This window comes from Mya arenaria, chromosome 17 (genome assembly GCF_026914265.1).
Source record: "Mya arenaria isolate MELC-2E11 chromosome 17, ASM2691426v1".
Lineage (NCBI taxonomy): Eukaryota > Metazoa > Mollusca > Bivalvia > Myida > Myidae > Mya > Mya arenaria.
Window position 1 is genome coordinate 38,085,497 of NC_069138.1, and position 17,373 is coordinate 38,102,869.

General features: G+C 34.8%; 1 protein-coding gene across 2 annotated transcripts in view; it reads left to right on the forward strand.

Moving 5' to 3' along the window:
- Positions 1-3,266: 3,266 nt before the first annotated feature.
- LOC128223926 (multiple epidermal growth factor-like domains protein 8) overlaps positions 3,267-17,373 on the forward strand; it is a 51,196-nt gene continuing 37,089 nt past the window's right edge. For both annotated transcript variants that reach the window (XM_052933406.1, XM_052933407.1), the window contains exons 1-9: positions 3,267-3,649; positions 8,907-9,070; positions 9,358-10,522; positions 10,816-10,976; positions 11,376-11,498; positions 13,051-13,246; positions 14,719-14,894; positions 15,476-15,694; positions 16,398-16,498. In XM_052933406.1, the coding sequence (XP_052789366.1) occupies positions 3,475-3,649; positions 8,907-9,070; positions 9,358-10,522; positions 10,816-10,976; positions 11,376-11,498; positions 13,051-13,246; positions 14,719-14,894; positions 15,476-15,694; positions 16,398-16,498 (2,480 nt within the window). In that variant the 5' untranslated portion in view covers positions 3,267-3,474. The remainder of the gene's footprint in view (positions 3,650-8,906; positions 9,071-9,357; positions 10,523-10,815; positions 10,977-11,375; positions 11,499-13,050; positions 13,247-14,718; positions 14,895-15,475; positions 15,695-16,397; positions 16,499-17,373) is intronic.

The window sequence follows — 17,373 nt, forward strand, 5'->3', positions numbered from 1 at the left end:
ATGGACAATCCTGGGGGAAAAATCAATGTTTCTATAGCTGTTTCATTTCTTACTATGTCATATTGTTATTTTTAAATGTTTAAAAATTTCTAAACTTTTCTATGTATTTCATGTAAAGAACATTTAGAATAAACAAGATCTTTATAGGATTTGAGACAAAAATCCTGAGGAATTTTGTAGAATATACGAATATTTTCTTTTTGCATATTAGAGCAAACTTATCTGATCTTTAAATACTTATGTGAAAAACTACAGAAACAAGCTCAGTAGCCAAAAGTTTAAACATGAACCCCGTTACAATGGCACAGGGTAAACGCCAAAGACATAGAACACAAAAAAAAATCACAAACAAGAAACATGGAAAAACTGCACAAAATTCCACAAACAACACAGTCCATATATATTATATAAAAACACTATGTATGTTTATCAAGGATTGTTAGGTACCGCCTTGGAACGGTCAAATTAAGGGACTGTACACCAGATTGGCACCAAAAAAGTTTTTTTTCTGTAACGAATCTCAGGACAATTATTTAATAAAATGTTTTACTCTTTGATATCATAATGGAAAAAAAATACCAAAATGTAAAAAAATCGAGTCGGAGACCGGGTTCGAACCGGTGTCGCCAAAATTGCAGGCCAGTGTTATATCCACTGAGCTACGAAAGCTTTATCAGTTGGAATAGTTAAGCTATATAATTAATCTTTTAAATGGAAAAATACGAAAAAAACTGCGAAAAATATATGAATTGTAAACTATGTGGTACTTCAGATAGTGAGTTTCAATTCATCGTACACATCGATACCAAGTTTATTTTTTTTATTTTTTTTTTTTTCGCTATTTCATCACACGGAGTACAGCCCCTTTAACAAATCCTTATGAAAGTTTAGCAAGTGCTAGAACATTTCTAAGATAGTGTATGTAATTAAATATTGAACAGAACAGAACATAATTTATTACACGTAAACTATACAGTTTTTTGTGTTTCATATACATATTAAATATATTACAATTATACAGTGTAGTGTGAAATATTAAATAAATATTATAATCAACTTTTTTTAAGGATGAACTGGAATTGTAAATCACAAATCTATCAAACTAAAAAGTATACAGAACAGAACATATTTTGTAACACGTAAATTTAACAGTATGTGTGAGTAATATTGTGTGAGGATTACACTTCAAACTTTTCGCGGGAATAATTCTGCAAGTGTTGATGATGCACGATTTAATTACTGCCCAATTAGTTCGTTCAATATTGCAAGTGGGTTACATTCTGTAGACACCCCAAAATCCCAGGATCAATGACAATAATTTATTAACTTTTGGTAATTTTTCTACATCCCAGGATCATAACTTGTTGAAAGTCCTTGTGAAAAACTGTTAGCAAACAAATATTGTTGTTGTTGTTAATGTTGTTGTTGTTGTTTAGATCTGGATTAGATCAAGCCATGACCGACACCTACAACACCCGAGCAAGTAAGGTCTTTCTTAGGAATAGCGGGCTACTGTAGGAAATACCTACAGAATTGTGCCCAAATAAAAGTGCCATCGATCAAATTGTTACCAAAGTGTGCCAATTCCAAAAAACTCAGATAAAAATGAAATCAAATTCTCCTACAAAACCTTTTCATTGGGATACGAAAGAAGAAATTGCTTTTCAGAAAATTAAAAATATGTTTTCAAAACTACCCATACTAGGTTATGCTGACTTTGAACTGCCATTTGAGTTGCATATTGATGCTTCTTCTATATCACTGAACGGTGCCGTTATAAATATCAAATCCATACTGGAATGAAGAGTGATAAGTTATGCAAGTATAGTGGTTTAATTAAGTCTAACAGAAATAATTCTGCACACCGTCTTGAACTTTGGGCTTTAATGTGATGTTAGTATGTTTGTATCTATAGTTCATTATCGTTTTGGCCCTTGCCTTGTGCCCCTAAACAGGATTTATTTTTGAATTTTCGACTACTGGGCTTGTTCCTGTATTTTTCATTGTATTATTAAAATGGGAGTGTCACCGAGAAATGTTATGATTAAATATATGGTCAAGATTGAACTGTTTACACAGACAATTATCTTTTAACTTGTGTTATGACCACAAGGCTAGCTGCACTTTTTTCCTTTGATTTGGAATTGATAAACAGGCCCGGAAAACTACTTGTTCTAGTAATGTTGATGCAGATGGTTATAATTTATCCTTGTTACCTTAAGAAAAAATACAGTTTTTTTTGTACTCCCATTTTTAAAAGTCACCTTAGTAGAGACATTGTCATTTAATCCAGAGTTTGTAAGAAATTTAGTACTTTTGAAGATAATTAACTATTTGAGATGTTATTTACAGACTACAGACTGGAGAAAGTCTCAGAGAGAAGATGAAAAACCGTACCCTGGATACAAGCTAGGTTAAGGAAAGACACTCGCACACTCACACCTTAGTTTAAAGTTATTTCATTAAATATGCACTCTTAATCCCGAATAAGATTCATCACAATTAATAATATTGTTTTAATATTTCAAAAAGGATGAATAAATGTCAAAATCAATGGTTCTTATGAAGAATACTAAGTTTAATTTGAAAGAAATGAGCATAAAACACGGTATTTCTACCTTATGAGACTATAGTAGACCACAGTAAATATTTTAGCATTCACCAATCATTTAATTTTTTTGCAATTTTGTTATTAGTAATTAATATTTTCCATAAATGCATTATTTAGTAAGCAGTTAAAGGTTTATCAGTCATTTTTATATTTGCTATACATGTGTAATTGTGTATGTACTGGTTTTGAGTAAGGGTGTCACTTTAAATATTTCTGTAAGAATTTCATTTTAACTTTCTTTGGGAATAATTTTGAAAGTGTTGTTGGAAGTAATTAGTGCCTATATAGTGTGCTATTTTTTTATGTGCATTAGATTATGTGGACACAATAAAAAAATACCTGAATAAATGATCATATTTTATAAACTTTTGGAAATTATTCTTGTTTCCAGGTATTTAATTTGAGACATTACATATTTGAAATTGCTTTCGCAAAGCTATTAAATATGTTTTGTTGCTGTTTTCTTTTTCTCAGCGTAACAGTAATTTATACATTAGATTATTTTACTAAGTTTCACAAACCCAAACGTACCGGTCAATGTGAGTATTTCACCGTAGTTCCTAAACGCTGCCGCATACTAAACATTCCACATTTTTATCCAATCAAATTTCCCGCAAATCTTTTGCCCGTACATCATAATAATAATGGATGAAGATGGAAAACAGATGATTTCCGCTGTCAATCGAAAATTAAATGGCTTTAAAGAACTTAAATGAAATGAGAGCATCGTAATGCAACTAGAAATTCATCCCAGTGTTATGGAAACTTTGTTTACGCGAGATAATATGTGACGTATTGCTTGATTTACGCTGGAAGCGTCTATTCCCATCCTCTGGCCTAATTTGCACAAATTGTCAGCTGAGATGTGGGTAAGCGTGAATGTTTGGTTGCTGCTAGTCTTTTTTCCTTCGTCAAGAGCATCATGCCAGCACCAAAGAACAGTCCTTACCAATTTAACTGGCATCCTTACTGAAGAGGTTCCAGACGATCAACACAGCACCTATCCACATTATGCCAGATGTGAATGGCTTATTGATGGTAATTTCAATTGAATTTCATTGCTAATGTAGTGTGTGTGGGTTAGAACCAGCCCGATTGTAAGCTCAGTTGGCTAGAATAACATACTAGTGTTCCGGCCGTGGTGGGTTCGAGCCCCACACCGAGCGCACTTTCCTTCCCAGGTTTACCACATAATGGTTGTTTTACAGCAGCTTCTTTTTACTATAATGGTATACGGGATTGAAACATGCTTCCAAATAACATCAAAGACACAGAATCAAAGTATGTTTTTAAGAAATTACTCAAAACTCACCTCTTAAAGGAGATGGAGAAGTTTGAAAAGTCTGTCTTTTTGTATTCACAATTTTTATGTATTAGATAAATATAAGTGCGCTTTCTATGTCTTTTGGTATTCACAATTTTTATGTATTAGATGAATATAAGTGCGCTTTCTAAGAATACGCACAATTTTTATATAGTTGCTTTGGTAATTTTTAAATATCAGGGTTTCCGCCAGCCCTTTATGGCTTGTCGGGCCCCACGTGCCTTCCGCTGGCAAGGCTAATTAACGACATGCGTTAATTATGCCGACATGCTTTAATCCGCTTAGCGACAACCCTTATCAAAACAATCATCAGTTCTGACAATACACAATTTTGTTGCGATTGCAACGGTTGACTGACAGCCAGAAGGTGTGTCGGGACTAATACGGCATTTGTATCAGCCATTCAGGATCGATGACAGCATGAAGGCGTGTCGGTGAGGTTCAACAGTGCAATTAACCAAACTCCTCCTATTCTTTATCAAAATGGGAATGTGTGAAATACCTCACTGTCGTAATTGCGACCTTCATCACTATAATCATCTATGAACATAAAGTAAACAATATGTCTTAATTGAGTTTTGTAACATAAATCATGTGTCGTTTTATTTTGTTTCTTAATCCTGAGTCCATTTGTTAACCAAATATTAAATTATTATTGAGAACCGTGTGAAGATATCTGTGTTATTATAAACAAGGGTTATGCTATGTCGTCATATGTAATTAAGTCGCGTTCCTGTCTTTAGTTTAAAAGTGTAAAGTTATATTTTGTGTTGCTTATTATTAAACTTTGATTATTTTCTTTTTCTTTTAATTTATTAAGAAAAAAAGATAAATAAATCTGAAAATGCACATTACATTCCCTTTAAGTTATTATTTAGCCGACCCGGCTTTAAAAATATTACCTGTAGCAGCTTTAAATACGAATACACCCACGAGCAGTCGCTTTGCTCCGGGCTCTTTTGTGTTCCAGCATGCAGCGTGCTTTACACGTTTTGCTGTGACGTCAACGGTGTCAATATAAATAATACCCGCACTAAACGAAACATGAGTCGATCGATATTGTCGATATTGTATTGTCGGAAAACTTGAGAAATACCAATAATTAATGAAGAGAAACCATTAAACTTTTTCACAAATATTTTTAATGTTAATCGGACTTGAGTTGGTAATTCTAAATCATAGGAACATAACTGTAAACTTGTTTAAAATGCAGGAAATTGCACCATTTTGGATACGAAAATTAAAAAAAAATCAACGTCAGGAGGGGACACCCCTCCCAAACCCTCCCCTTCCGACATGCCTTATGAAATTCCTTGCAGAAACCCTGAATATTCCATAACTATTTATATAATTGTGTGGTATATTATATAATTATGTGATAGTGATAGTAGTTTATTTGTGATGAATATCATACATTAATTTATTTCATCTGAGTATATGATATAATATTAAATAATACTGTTCACTATATCATTTAATGCCAACTGTAAAACCTTAGACATGGACCTTGTTGGAAATCAGCTTTTGTACTTGTGCAAATCTTTACGGGTTATCCTGTGCAATGTCATTTATTATGTTAAACTTTATTTCGTAAAACTTTATTTGGTAATAAATTAGATGTATTTATCATTAACACCAGAAGTAATACTTGTTTTAGTAGATCTAGTATTATGTTAAACTTTCTGTGATATAACTTATTAGGACTCTAAATATCATGCAAATACAATATGTGATATATCTTATATTGGTGTAAAATGTACTGTTATTGACATAATGCACGAATTAAACTACTACTACTACTACTACCCCACTATTGGTTTCTTCCAATGGCACTGTTGTGACGGCACTTTGTCAGTAATTTGTATGCAAACCGGCTGACTATAAGGAGGCCTTTTGTAGAGCTTTATGGTGTTGCCTGAAGTCTACACATGCGCTCTCTTGATATTGGACTGGCATCAATACAAGACATAGAAAAAGTACTCGTAACTCCAAGAACAACCAAGAGTGTTTTTGTGTGGTTTGAATGGTTCAGATTTAGCAATTATCTAGGACCCACGAAACACTTCAGGACTATGGCATGGGTGGGAAGACATTTTGGACCCGGGTATCTGTACATACATTTCATGTCAAAGAGTAAATACAGCATGGTAAATGCACCATTTATTTCCTTTTTAAAGCGCTATGATTGAATTAAATGACCACAGAAGATCATGGACACTAGAATATGACCCTTCAGCCCTTTGATATTGTTTTATAAGTAATTATATAACATTTCAATACAATTCTAAGAATTTTACTTGAAAAAAATATCACTATATATATATATATATATATATATATATATATATATATTTAAGAAATTGACCAAATCTTATACATTTGACACTGGCAGAATGGTGAAAAGCTAAGCTACAAGAAAAACATAATTTTTATAATACTTCCTGTTACAATTCTTACATAATCAGACTCAACACTGAAAAAAAATATTAAAAAAAGGAGAGGTTTGAAAACTATGAAAAATTTCTCTCTAAAACACATTTAATACTGACTGCCATGCAATCTTTGCGCATTACAAAAAGAAGCTTGAAATATCATCCATACTGTTGTGAATTCGAAAAATAAGATGCGTAGTTATCCAAGTTGAACCATTTTTGTTGCATTTTTTTCTACTTTCACTTTCATTCACCATCTTGCACCGCGCACCTGATTATGTCTTAAATGTAAGAAATGTTTTCATTGTCAACTGTCTCATTGCATTGTCTACTGTCTCATTGCGATCGCCATTGTCGCCATTTGTGACAAAATCACAAAAGTGGCGACAATTTGGCGAATTCTATGGGGTTAAAAAGTGTAAAAAATTTAACAGAAGTCATTTTGGTATGCAAACAAATAAATATAATATACATCCCATTTGATAAGGCTTCCGATAAGTTGGCTGGAGTAATGAGTAGACAAATTCTTATTAGGATAGTATGGCCTTAGTTTGACAATGTATATTTCTTGAGTTTCCATTTATTTTAAGTTTATCTCAAAATTTCATAATTGTATTTTTTAATTCTATGACACTATTGTATGCAGGCATTTAACAGAAATCAACATATTGATGTACCGGGTATGTCATATTTTTTGCAATATTTCATTATTTTTATTATTTAGTTACTTGCCCATATATTTTGTCAGTAGAAAAACAATTTGCTAATAACTAAAGATGGAAACCGGATACCAAATCGGTATCCGGATATTCGTATCAAGTATTCGAATACTATCTGGATACTCGTATCAAATTGTTTTCATAATAAGTAAATTTCCTATTATATGTCACCCACCTTCTGTTATTTGACATAATTGTCCACTTAATTTATAATTCGTCATATGGCAATTTCACTTTTTCATTCATTCTTTCTCAGTCTTAATAATTTATAATGTTATAATCAACTCATTTTACGTCATAAAACTCATGATGAATACCACATAAACACCTCGCGAATTTGATAGTCACTTCGGCCGAGGTGATTACTGCCACGTGCTTTCGAGTTTGTTATTTATCAGCAGGTTTCATGTTAAATGACACTTCGGTTATTGATATTCGGTTGTAATTTTATTTCATTACATTGTTTGATTTAATGCAATACTTACAATTTCTGCGGTGTTTTGTTATGAAGGATATATTTGCGGAAAAGATAAGACGACAAAAAAACGATCTGATTTTTCTTTATTTACATGCGTGTACTTTTTTAATTTATCAATAAACTAAACATGTTTACATATCGTATGAAAAATAAAATACACTACACAAAATAAAACGTGAATAAATACTAAATAGGAAATAAATCATTTATATGTTTGATAATTTAATCAAACACTGTACACACACTACTTTCAAGTCCGAAATGTTCGAATACTTCACAACAGTTTTCATTCGATGTCGCACTTAATCGAACGCATGTTCTTGTTCAGAAACAATTCTTTAAATCCCCTATCTTGTGATTGGACGATCAATTCCTACGGATTAATTATCAATCTGTTTAATATCAACGGTATCAATTAGTGTCAATTAAGCACATCTGAGATCATAAAACAACACTTGTCATTGTAAACAAGGTCATAGAACTTCACAGAGTACTGCACAAGGACACAATATCACGCCTTGTGCAAACACCTAATTAGCAGACGATTTGTGACACATACCCGCTTAGCGACAGCCACTGTTGATCACCTGAAATATTTCATCTGAAAAGTTTTATAACAATTGCTATGTCTCTGCTAAGCTTTTTCATTGAAATTTTAATTCTTAACGAATATTCGAATACCCATTTTGGTATCCGAATACTTGCGTGATATCCGGATACTCGCTTCCATCCCTACTAATAACTTGTGCTTCATGAAGTATGTTATTGCACGACAATGTGCTTATTAAATGCAACCTAAGGCTCTTAAAATGCTTATACTCCATGAGCTTAAGGGGGGCTTCGCCCCCTCTGAGCCCCCACAAGGGCGCTGCCCTGGACCCATAAGGAGGCCTTTGGAGGCCTCCTTAACCCCAGCGAAAAATGGCGACAACTTTTTAGAACCCAGAGGGAACCCTGTTTTAGGGGGGCATTTTCATGTTTTTCAAACTTCTTCATTGCATCGCAGCATTTTCCCCCATACCTTGAATCTCGCTATACTGAGCATATCAGTCCAGAAAGCTCTTTTGAAATATTTCTTTTTTGCAAAATGAATCTGTTTATAATGGTCTTGTTCATGAGTTTCTGATAGCATTTGTTATCCAGTGTTTGAACTGCTGATACATTAAGTATGCAAGCTAGATATATGGAATTTGTGAACAAGTGGTTAGGTGCCATTAAGGAAATTATGCAAATCCTTTAGAAATGCTGCTGCTTTTGCAATAGAACCTTAAGGGAACAATTGTACTGCTTGCAATAAGCGGTGTTCTTGTTTTATAATTATTGGTCTTTTAATATATTTCAGCTCAGCACCCAAATAAGACCATCATTCTCAATTTCGAGTATATAGACACAGAGTGCTCCTACGACTTCCTGTTCATCTACGATGGCGACTCCTACAACTCTCCCATGCTTGCCAGTCTTAGTGGAAGCAACAATCCAGAAACTATTTTGGCTAGATCCGGGAAGGTGAATATTTCATTTTCTCTTTCATACACTTGGAAATTCACAAAATTCTTCCAATGATTTGAGATGTGTGTCAAAACAGTTTGTGAAATTGCGTGTCCATATGTATAAAAAAATATGTTATAAACTTAAGAAAATTACTTTGAAAAACATACACAAATAATTCAATTTGTAATGATATTATACAAAAATGTCATTACCTGACTGTGTACAGAATAACAATATTCCATGAAAGGATTAAGTATTCATCTTGCATTGAGTGTATGTGTATATCTAATATCTCTCCACAGATGCTGATGTACCTGTTCAGTGACAGAAACTATGAACGGAAGGGCTTCAAGGTTCACTATGAGATAAAAGACTGCCCATTTAACTGCTCCAATCAGGGCAACTGTGTGGACTTCAGATGTTACTGCTACCCCGGCCGGACTGGGGAGTTCTGTGAGAGAGAACAATGCCCTCTAGATTGCTCACATGGACAGTGTGTACCAGATGATGAAAATGATAACATGACTTCCAGCTGTAAATGTGATCCAGGATACATTGGGTATATGTGCAATATAAGCATCAATGATGCTGAAGGGAGTGAATACTGGTACGATGTTTTACCACAGGGCATGGGGTTAAAGTCCAGATCAGCCCATGCTGGTGCTTTTTTACAAGATATTCAGTGTTTGTATGTGTTCGGCGGATTTTCTCTGAATGAAGTTTTAGGTGATCTCAAAAAGTATTGTTTTGACACAAATAGATGGGATGATGTTGAAAAAAATAATTCATGGCCCGAAGGGCGTTACGAACATGCAGTGGTGGTATTTGAAAACGGGTTTTACATGTTTGGTGGTATATTAGAAAGCGGGTCTTACAGTAACCAGTTATGGTATTTCAATGCATCTTTAGAAACATGGGAAATGCATGCCAATGACAGCACTGTTCAACCATTGGAACTATCAGGGCATACATTGACCAGGGTTGAAGATGATTTATACGTGTTTGGTGGCAAAACTGTGGATGGCCAGTTTTGGGCGAAAATGTATAAAATCGACGGATACATTCCATCTCAGTGGGAGGAGGTTCTACCTTTGGCAGGAAAGTCTTCAGCACGCAGACTAGTCGGACACTCAGCTGTGTACCATAATGAATCTAAATCATTGCTGATCTATGGTGGCTACTCCCACTCACCAGACCAACCAAGATATGGCTCACATACAAATGATCTGCATATATTTCACATAAAAAACTTGATATGGTCAAAGATCAACTTTGACATTGACAAAATTTCTCAAAATGTTCCTAGTCAGCGCTCCTTCCATAGTGTTCAGATCATGGGGAACTACATGGTAGTGTACGGGGGAAATGCCCACATTCACCATGAGGTGGAAACGTGTTACGACTATAAGATCTACCTGTACCACCTTGGCTGTCATGTATGGGTGGATGCCTCCACATTGATGGGAAGTAAGTGGAAATAGTTTAAAAGAAGGCTACAAGAAGAACCAATATACTGTATACTACATCTTGAATAGAAACTTCAATGCTTCATATAAGACTTCCCAAGTCTGAATTTATACATTTTTACAGTACAGTGACAAAATCTTTCTTCATAAAATGTATGCAAATTTCAAGAACTGAACCAGAAACTCATCTGGTTTACATTTGATAACATTAACCTTTTCATTTATGAAAAAGTAATTATTCCAAAAGTTTTGTTGTTAAATTTACAAGTTCCATTATAACATTTTCTTTTGCAGAGTACATGGAAGTCATTGAGTCTACAACTAATCGAGGGCGTGTCAGTCATGTGTCTGCTGTTGCCAATGGTAACCTGTTGCTGGTTGCTGGGGGTTATGCAGGCTATGTGAAGGGTGATCTCCGGCTGTTCAAGTTTCCACAAATCATAGCACCACCAAGTGTATGTACAGAAAGAGTTCAATCTCAATATAACCTTTCTCTTATTTGCTTAAAGCGATTGGTTTTAAAGGATTACAGTCAGATAAATATTGCACATGTACATGTATAAGTAGCAGTCATGGAGACTGCATGCCCTAATTTTCACACCATTATTCTACAATTTTAAATTTCAAAAGGCCAGATAATTATGTAAAATACAAATCATCCGCTAACCTCAGTGGTTGACATCAGCACAAACCTGAAAGCCCTGCACTGGTAAAATGCTTTCCAGACTTGCTCAAACTGCATTTTGGTAATTTTTGTGGTGGTATCAAATACTTACTGATACTACCCGGCAATGTTAAACATAATCATTATATTGTTATGTTATCACATGTAAATTTCTCTGCACTCCACACAGTATGAAGCGGGCCTTGACCTGGATTACTGCATGAACATCACCTGGAGGGACAAGTGTCAGACCAACCCAGCCTGCTTCTTCTGTAACGACCCAAAATCCTGCATGCACCGCACTCTCGAACATGTAAGCAAATATTGGCAAGAAATTCTTTTTTTCAAAGACAGTTTTGCTACACTCTGAAAGACTTTATTTTTTTAAGATGAGCTATTATTCAAAATCAATTTGCAGTTGATCAGAAACCTATTGATTATTAATAGGGATGCAAACGTATGGCAAAATATATTCAAATATTCTGTAATTCTTTCGATGGAATATTCAATTACCAAAATGAATCTTTATAAAGTTGAAGTAAACTATTATTAGTCGCCAAGTTTTAGCCAGGGCCTTTGTGCCCTTCTTTGTCGTACCGGATCACGCGACGGATCCTAATTCTTCCCTAAATAGCCTCTGAAATTCCCTATCCCAACAAAAGGCAATACATTTTGAATAGACAAAACACAAAATGGAATAATTTCAATTCCACTGCATTCATATTTGCATCCTTAATTATTATGCCCCCCTTCGAAGAAGAGGGGTATATTGCTTAATTATTATGCCCCCCTTCAAAGAAGAGGGGTATATTGCTTTGCACATAGGTCAGTCCGTCGGTAGACCAAAGCTTGTCCGAGTGATAACCCAACAATTCCTGGACGTATGGTCATCAAACTTGACATGAAGGTTGGGCCTGACCAATAGATGACCCCTATTGATTTTAGGGCTCTTCGGGTCAAAGGTCAAGGTCACAGTAACCTTTAATGGTAAAAGAATTTTAAAGCTTGTCCGAGTGATAACTCTACAATGCCTAGACCTATGGTCATCAAACTTGATATGGAAGTTGGGCCTGACCAGTAGATGACCCCTATTGTTTTTTGGGAGTCATTGGGCCAAAGGTCAAGGTCACAGTGACCTTGAATGGTAAAAGGTTGTCCGAGTGATAACTCGACAATGCCTACACCCATGGCCCTCATACTTGACTTGGCGGTGGGGCCTGACCAGTAGATGCCCCCTTTTGTTTTGGGGGATCATCGGGCCAAAAGTCAAGGTCACAGTGACCTTGAATGGTAAAAGGTTGTCCGTGTGATAACTCGACAATGCCTGCACTCATCAAACTTGACTTGGAGGTTGGGCCTAACCTGTAGATGACCCCTTATGATTTGAGGGGTCAAAGGTCAAGGTCACAAAAAAAGCTTGTCTGTGTGATAACTTGTCAATGCCTGCACCCATGGCTCTCAAACTTGACATTTAGGTTTTTGGTGACCAGCTAATGACTCCTATGGATTTTGGGGTCATAGAGTCAAAGGTCATGGTCATAACACAATCTATCCTCACACTTTGAATGGTCATAATCTTAAAACTGTACTGCATATTTCATTCAATTGTCCATATAATCCTGACAACATGGTGCTCATGGGGGGCAAAATGTTTGACAAACATCTCTTGTTAATGAATAACTTGGGCTTTGATAAATTGGTAATTATACCCAATTAACAACTCTGGTTATACTAATTGATGAGTTAAACATCTTGCGTGACTGAAAAAACGACTGACAATCATTTGTGTTCGCTCTTGTGCAATAATTGTAATGAACTTAAAACCTGAGGTTTTAAGTCTTTCATTATTCAAACTCTGACTGCAGAAATGTAAAGAAATGACCAGCTACATGGCGATGCCACGTGCACTTTGCCCTGGCATCTGCCCACGGCTCACCACGTGTATCTCGTGCCTGAGCCAGGGTCAGGGTGCTTCGCTCACTGAAAAATCCCTGGAGAGGCGCACATACATACAGCCCTGTAACTGGTGTGTCAAGGAGGCCAAGTGTCAGCAGAGATCAAGTAAGATGGCTTATGTTATGAGTACATCACATTACGATTGTAAATATAGCAGTTTGTACAAACTTAATACATGCTTGTCTTTGCAATGTCAAATTTGTAAGCTATGATATCTGAATTTATGACATTAAATTTATTTCAAGCTTTACCATAAATCACTGTGTAAAGGACGCTAGCATAGAAAGGTCGCAGTACAAAAAAGTACTAGAAAATACGGATGATAACTTAATACCATAGACTGAAAATGTCAAGATCGGCAGCAACATATTTTGTTTTAACAAATTGAATTGAATTTTGAAAATGGCAAAGGTTATTAAATAGCACAGCACATTTCAATAAATGGTAAAATATTTTGAAATAACAAAAGCACAAATGGTATTAAGGAAATAAACAGTTAATTGCCAGGAATCTACGATCTAAAAATCAATCACTAACATTGGTCGTCCCATCAAGTCGAACAGTGAAATATGGCGAGAGGAGCTTCCAAGTTGCGGCCGCGAAACTGTGGAATGCCCTACCATCTGGAATAAGGGATTGTGACACTTTGTACTCTTTTAAACGGGCATTAAAAACACACTTATTCATTCAGTTCTATGAAACTTAACGTGTTAACCGCATTGTATCGGTACTTGACTTGACTGTGACATTGATCCGACGTACTCTCATCGAGTAATGTGTATTATCAGTAATTTCAATATTTTATTTCATTTTATCCTGTTTCCTTTTATATTGTGTGTACATGTACTAGGAAATATTGAATGATTTATCTTTATATTTTTATTTGTTTTTAAGTACAGGACAATTAATACAGGTTTTAGCGGGTCTGTTCATTTTATAATTTATTTCTATATGTCAATTTCCTGTTGTTTTACAGTCACCTGTGGATGGACATTTTATCTCATTTAATTCATTTTTTATTTATAACGTATTAACTGTCTCTGTATTTATCTGTAACTTATTTTAAATTGTTTGTCATATACATGTATGTGATATATTTATTCCTTTGTAAAGCACTTTTGAACGTTCATGACGAATGAAAAGAGTGCTATATAAATACGGTATATAATAATAATAATAATAATAATTGAAATACCATATTACATTACATAATCAATTAAAAACCATTTCATTATGTCATCCCGATGTCACTCTCCTTGAAGCCCTTAAATTATTTGTTATTTGTTGGCAACACTCATAGATTCTACATAAATGTTCTCCAAACCTCCATTTATTTCTCTATAAATAAAATTTTGGCCAGAAATGAATGTAGAATAGTTTTGTCAGAAGCCTAATAATATAGTGGGGGGGGGGATTACATCCTATACAAAGAGGTTTACGGAATGTTATATAATTCAACAGTTTGATTTTTGACTCTCATTGGAATGATAAGAATAACTGTAAAATGAACATAAGGAACTTCCATATCTTGAGTTAATCCTTGTTATAAAACTGCAATGTTTCCTTCTTTACCACAGAGCCTCAGGGAAACTGCATCTCGCCCACCAACACTGTGTCAGGTACGGTGGGCTGGTGGAACGGTTTAAGCGCCTCCTTGAGTCAGATTGATCAGTGTCGTGTAGAGGACCTCCCGGCTGGTCTCATTGCGACCAAGTATCGCTCTGGTTTCGGGGAGAACAACATGCCTGATGAGGTAGGGGTTTAGTAACCATTTCACATTGTTATTTATTTACACAAATAATCTTCTGACACTGCATCTATATCAAATGTTTCAATATTGGACAGGGATTGTAAAATATAAAATTGACACAATAATTATGCTTAGTTAATACAATGATACACAATAGAAAGGGTTCCAACACGACTTCACTATTTGCCCAATAAATGAGCTCATATTGCACTTGCCTTGGGGGGCTTGGATGCACAAACGCTTTTGCAAATATATTTACCACTGTTTCGAGATCCTTTTTAATATCTTGATTTGCAACAAGTAGGCCCATCCTTTTGATTGTTACTAGTGACTCGACCTACTCACTTAAAATGCCTCAACTTTTTTTTATTTTGAGCCTTGGAGTAAGATCTATAACATTACAATTCTATCAGGCAATATGAGGAAATAAAATATAAAATTTTGAACCATTCTAGGCTGTAAAGAGGTTAAATGAGCTGAGTTAGTCACTAAGAAATTGCTCAAGTGTCTGATTTTTTGCCCAAGTCTTTCTATTAGTAGGTTATTATTCATTATACTAAACCTCCTGTTTTATATCACATCAGGTGGAGATAATCAGACAAACCACCGAGTCTGAGACATTTCGACACATCTATGTCCGTCAGGGATACAAAAGCCAAATTCGCTGGTCAGGTTTTATTCACCCACTCAACGCCTCTGTGACTGGGCTTATCAGCAGTCCACTGATGCAGTACGCCCTGCAACTCATGGTGGAGAAGATATCTGTCAAGATCTGGCTCAGCAGGAATGAGACCAAACTAGCTGTAAGTCTAATATCTGCTAGTGTTTTTGTTAAGTTTAGACCAACAATTTAACATAAAATTACTACCAATTAGACAGTAAAACAACCTTTAGATGACTGTTTATAATCTAGAATGTATAATCAATATCTTCAATAATTTTAAGACATGTAAATTAACTTACAATTCAGAATTTATGATAAATATTTTCAATAATTTTGATACATGTATGCATGTTCAAAATGGTTAATTATTCTGAAACGTGAATGCAATCCAGAATCTATGATCAATAGCTTCAATAACTTATGAATAATAGCCTCTAAATGTTTTTCCATTAACTAGTATTGGTGAATCTGACAAATTTCATAATTGATAATCAAATAAAAATGACAACCATAATTGATGATTGAATATAAAATAATTGAATGTTCTTTTCAACAACTTCTTCATCTTACATATTTGAAAATTGACCCTGCATTTTGAATGTCAGAATACTTAATTTAAAAAAAGAGTTATTTGTGTCAGTTCATAGAACAAATTCGTCATATTTATGCCTTAACAAATAATATGTTTTTATCATACAATTAAATAATAATGGATGATCATACTCAATTATCGCTGAAGTAGGGCATCCATAGACACTAATTTAATTATAATCATTAATCAAGACATAAGTACCATAAACATTTTGATTCTAAATAGAAATTGTTTCCCACCTAATTCACAGGAAAAGGTTTTTGACCTGGACATCAAGGACAAGAATGGCCGTATTGAAGATGAACAGATGACAAGAGCTGATCGCAGTCTTCTTTTCCCTAACATCTCAAGGTTAGCTGCTGTTTTTTTTGTTGTTCATGTGTTGAGCACAGTCATTTAATTTCAAACTACCATTACGTGAGATTCTTTTTAGAGTCCCACAAATGAACAGAAATGGTCTGTGCAGCCATATAATGTTTTTTATCCCTTGCCTAACGGCGAAGGGAATATAGAAATGGTAGACTTGTGTGTGGGTGTTTCCCAAGCATTTTCGTCCTGAGTATAGCTGCAAAGTCATTGAGGTATTGACTTTCAACTTCACATACAGATATATTATAATGAGGAGAAGTGTATTAAAGAACCATAATTCTGGCTGCAATAGGTATAGTTTTATAATTTCGTTTCATTTGCATACATATTTTTTGTCCGGAGAATCACTCCTGAAGTCATTGTGGTAATTACTTCATATAGGGATAGATTATATTAAGGAGAAGTGCAGTGCAAAGGAACCATAACTCTGGCTCAATAGTTATTGCCCTGTGTTTATGTTCATATTTATTTAGTGTTCGGGGTATTGACTTTAAACTTTATATACAGATAGCTCATATTGAGGAGAAGTGCCCTGCTAAGGAACTATAAGTCTGACTGCAGTATTTTTAGCTCTACTGGCCAAAGGCCAGAAGAGCTTATGCCATGGTAATGTGTACGTAGTATGTGCGTCCGTGTGTCTGTAAACAATTGCTTGTGAACACGATACAGTCCTCAGTTTTGATTGTATCTCTATAAAAATTGTACAGTATCTAGATATCCATTAGAGCTCGGTTCCTTTCGAAAACCAGCCAGATCCGCCCATGCATGCCTAGATAATGGCCCTTGATAGTATAAAAAAATGCTAATGTGTAAAAAATTGGTTGTGAACACAATACAGCCTTCATTTTTGATTGTAT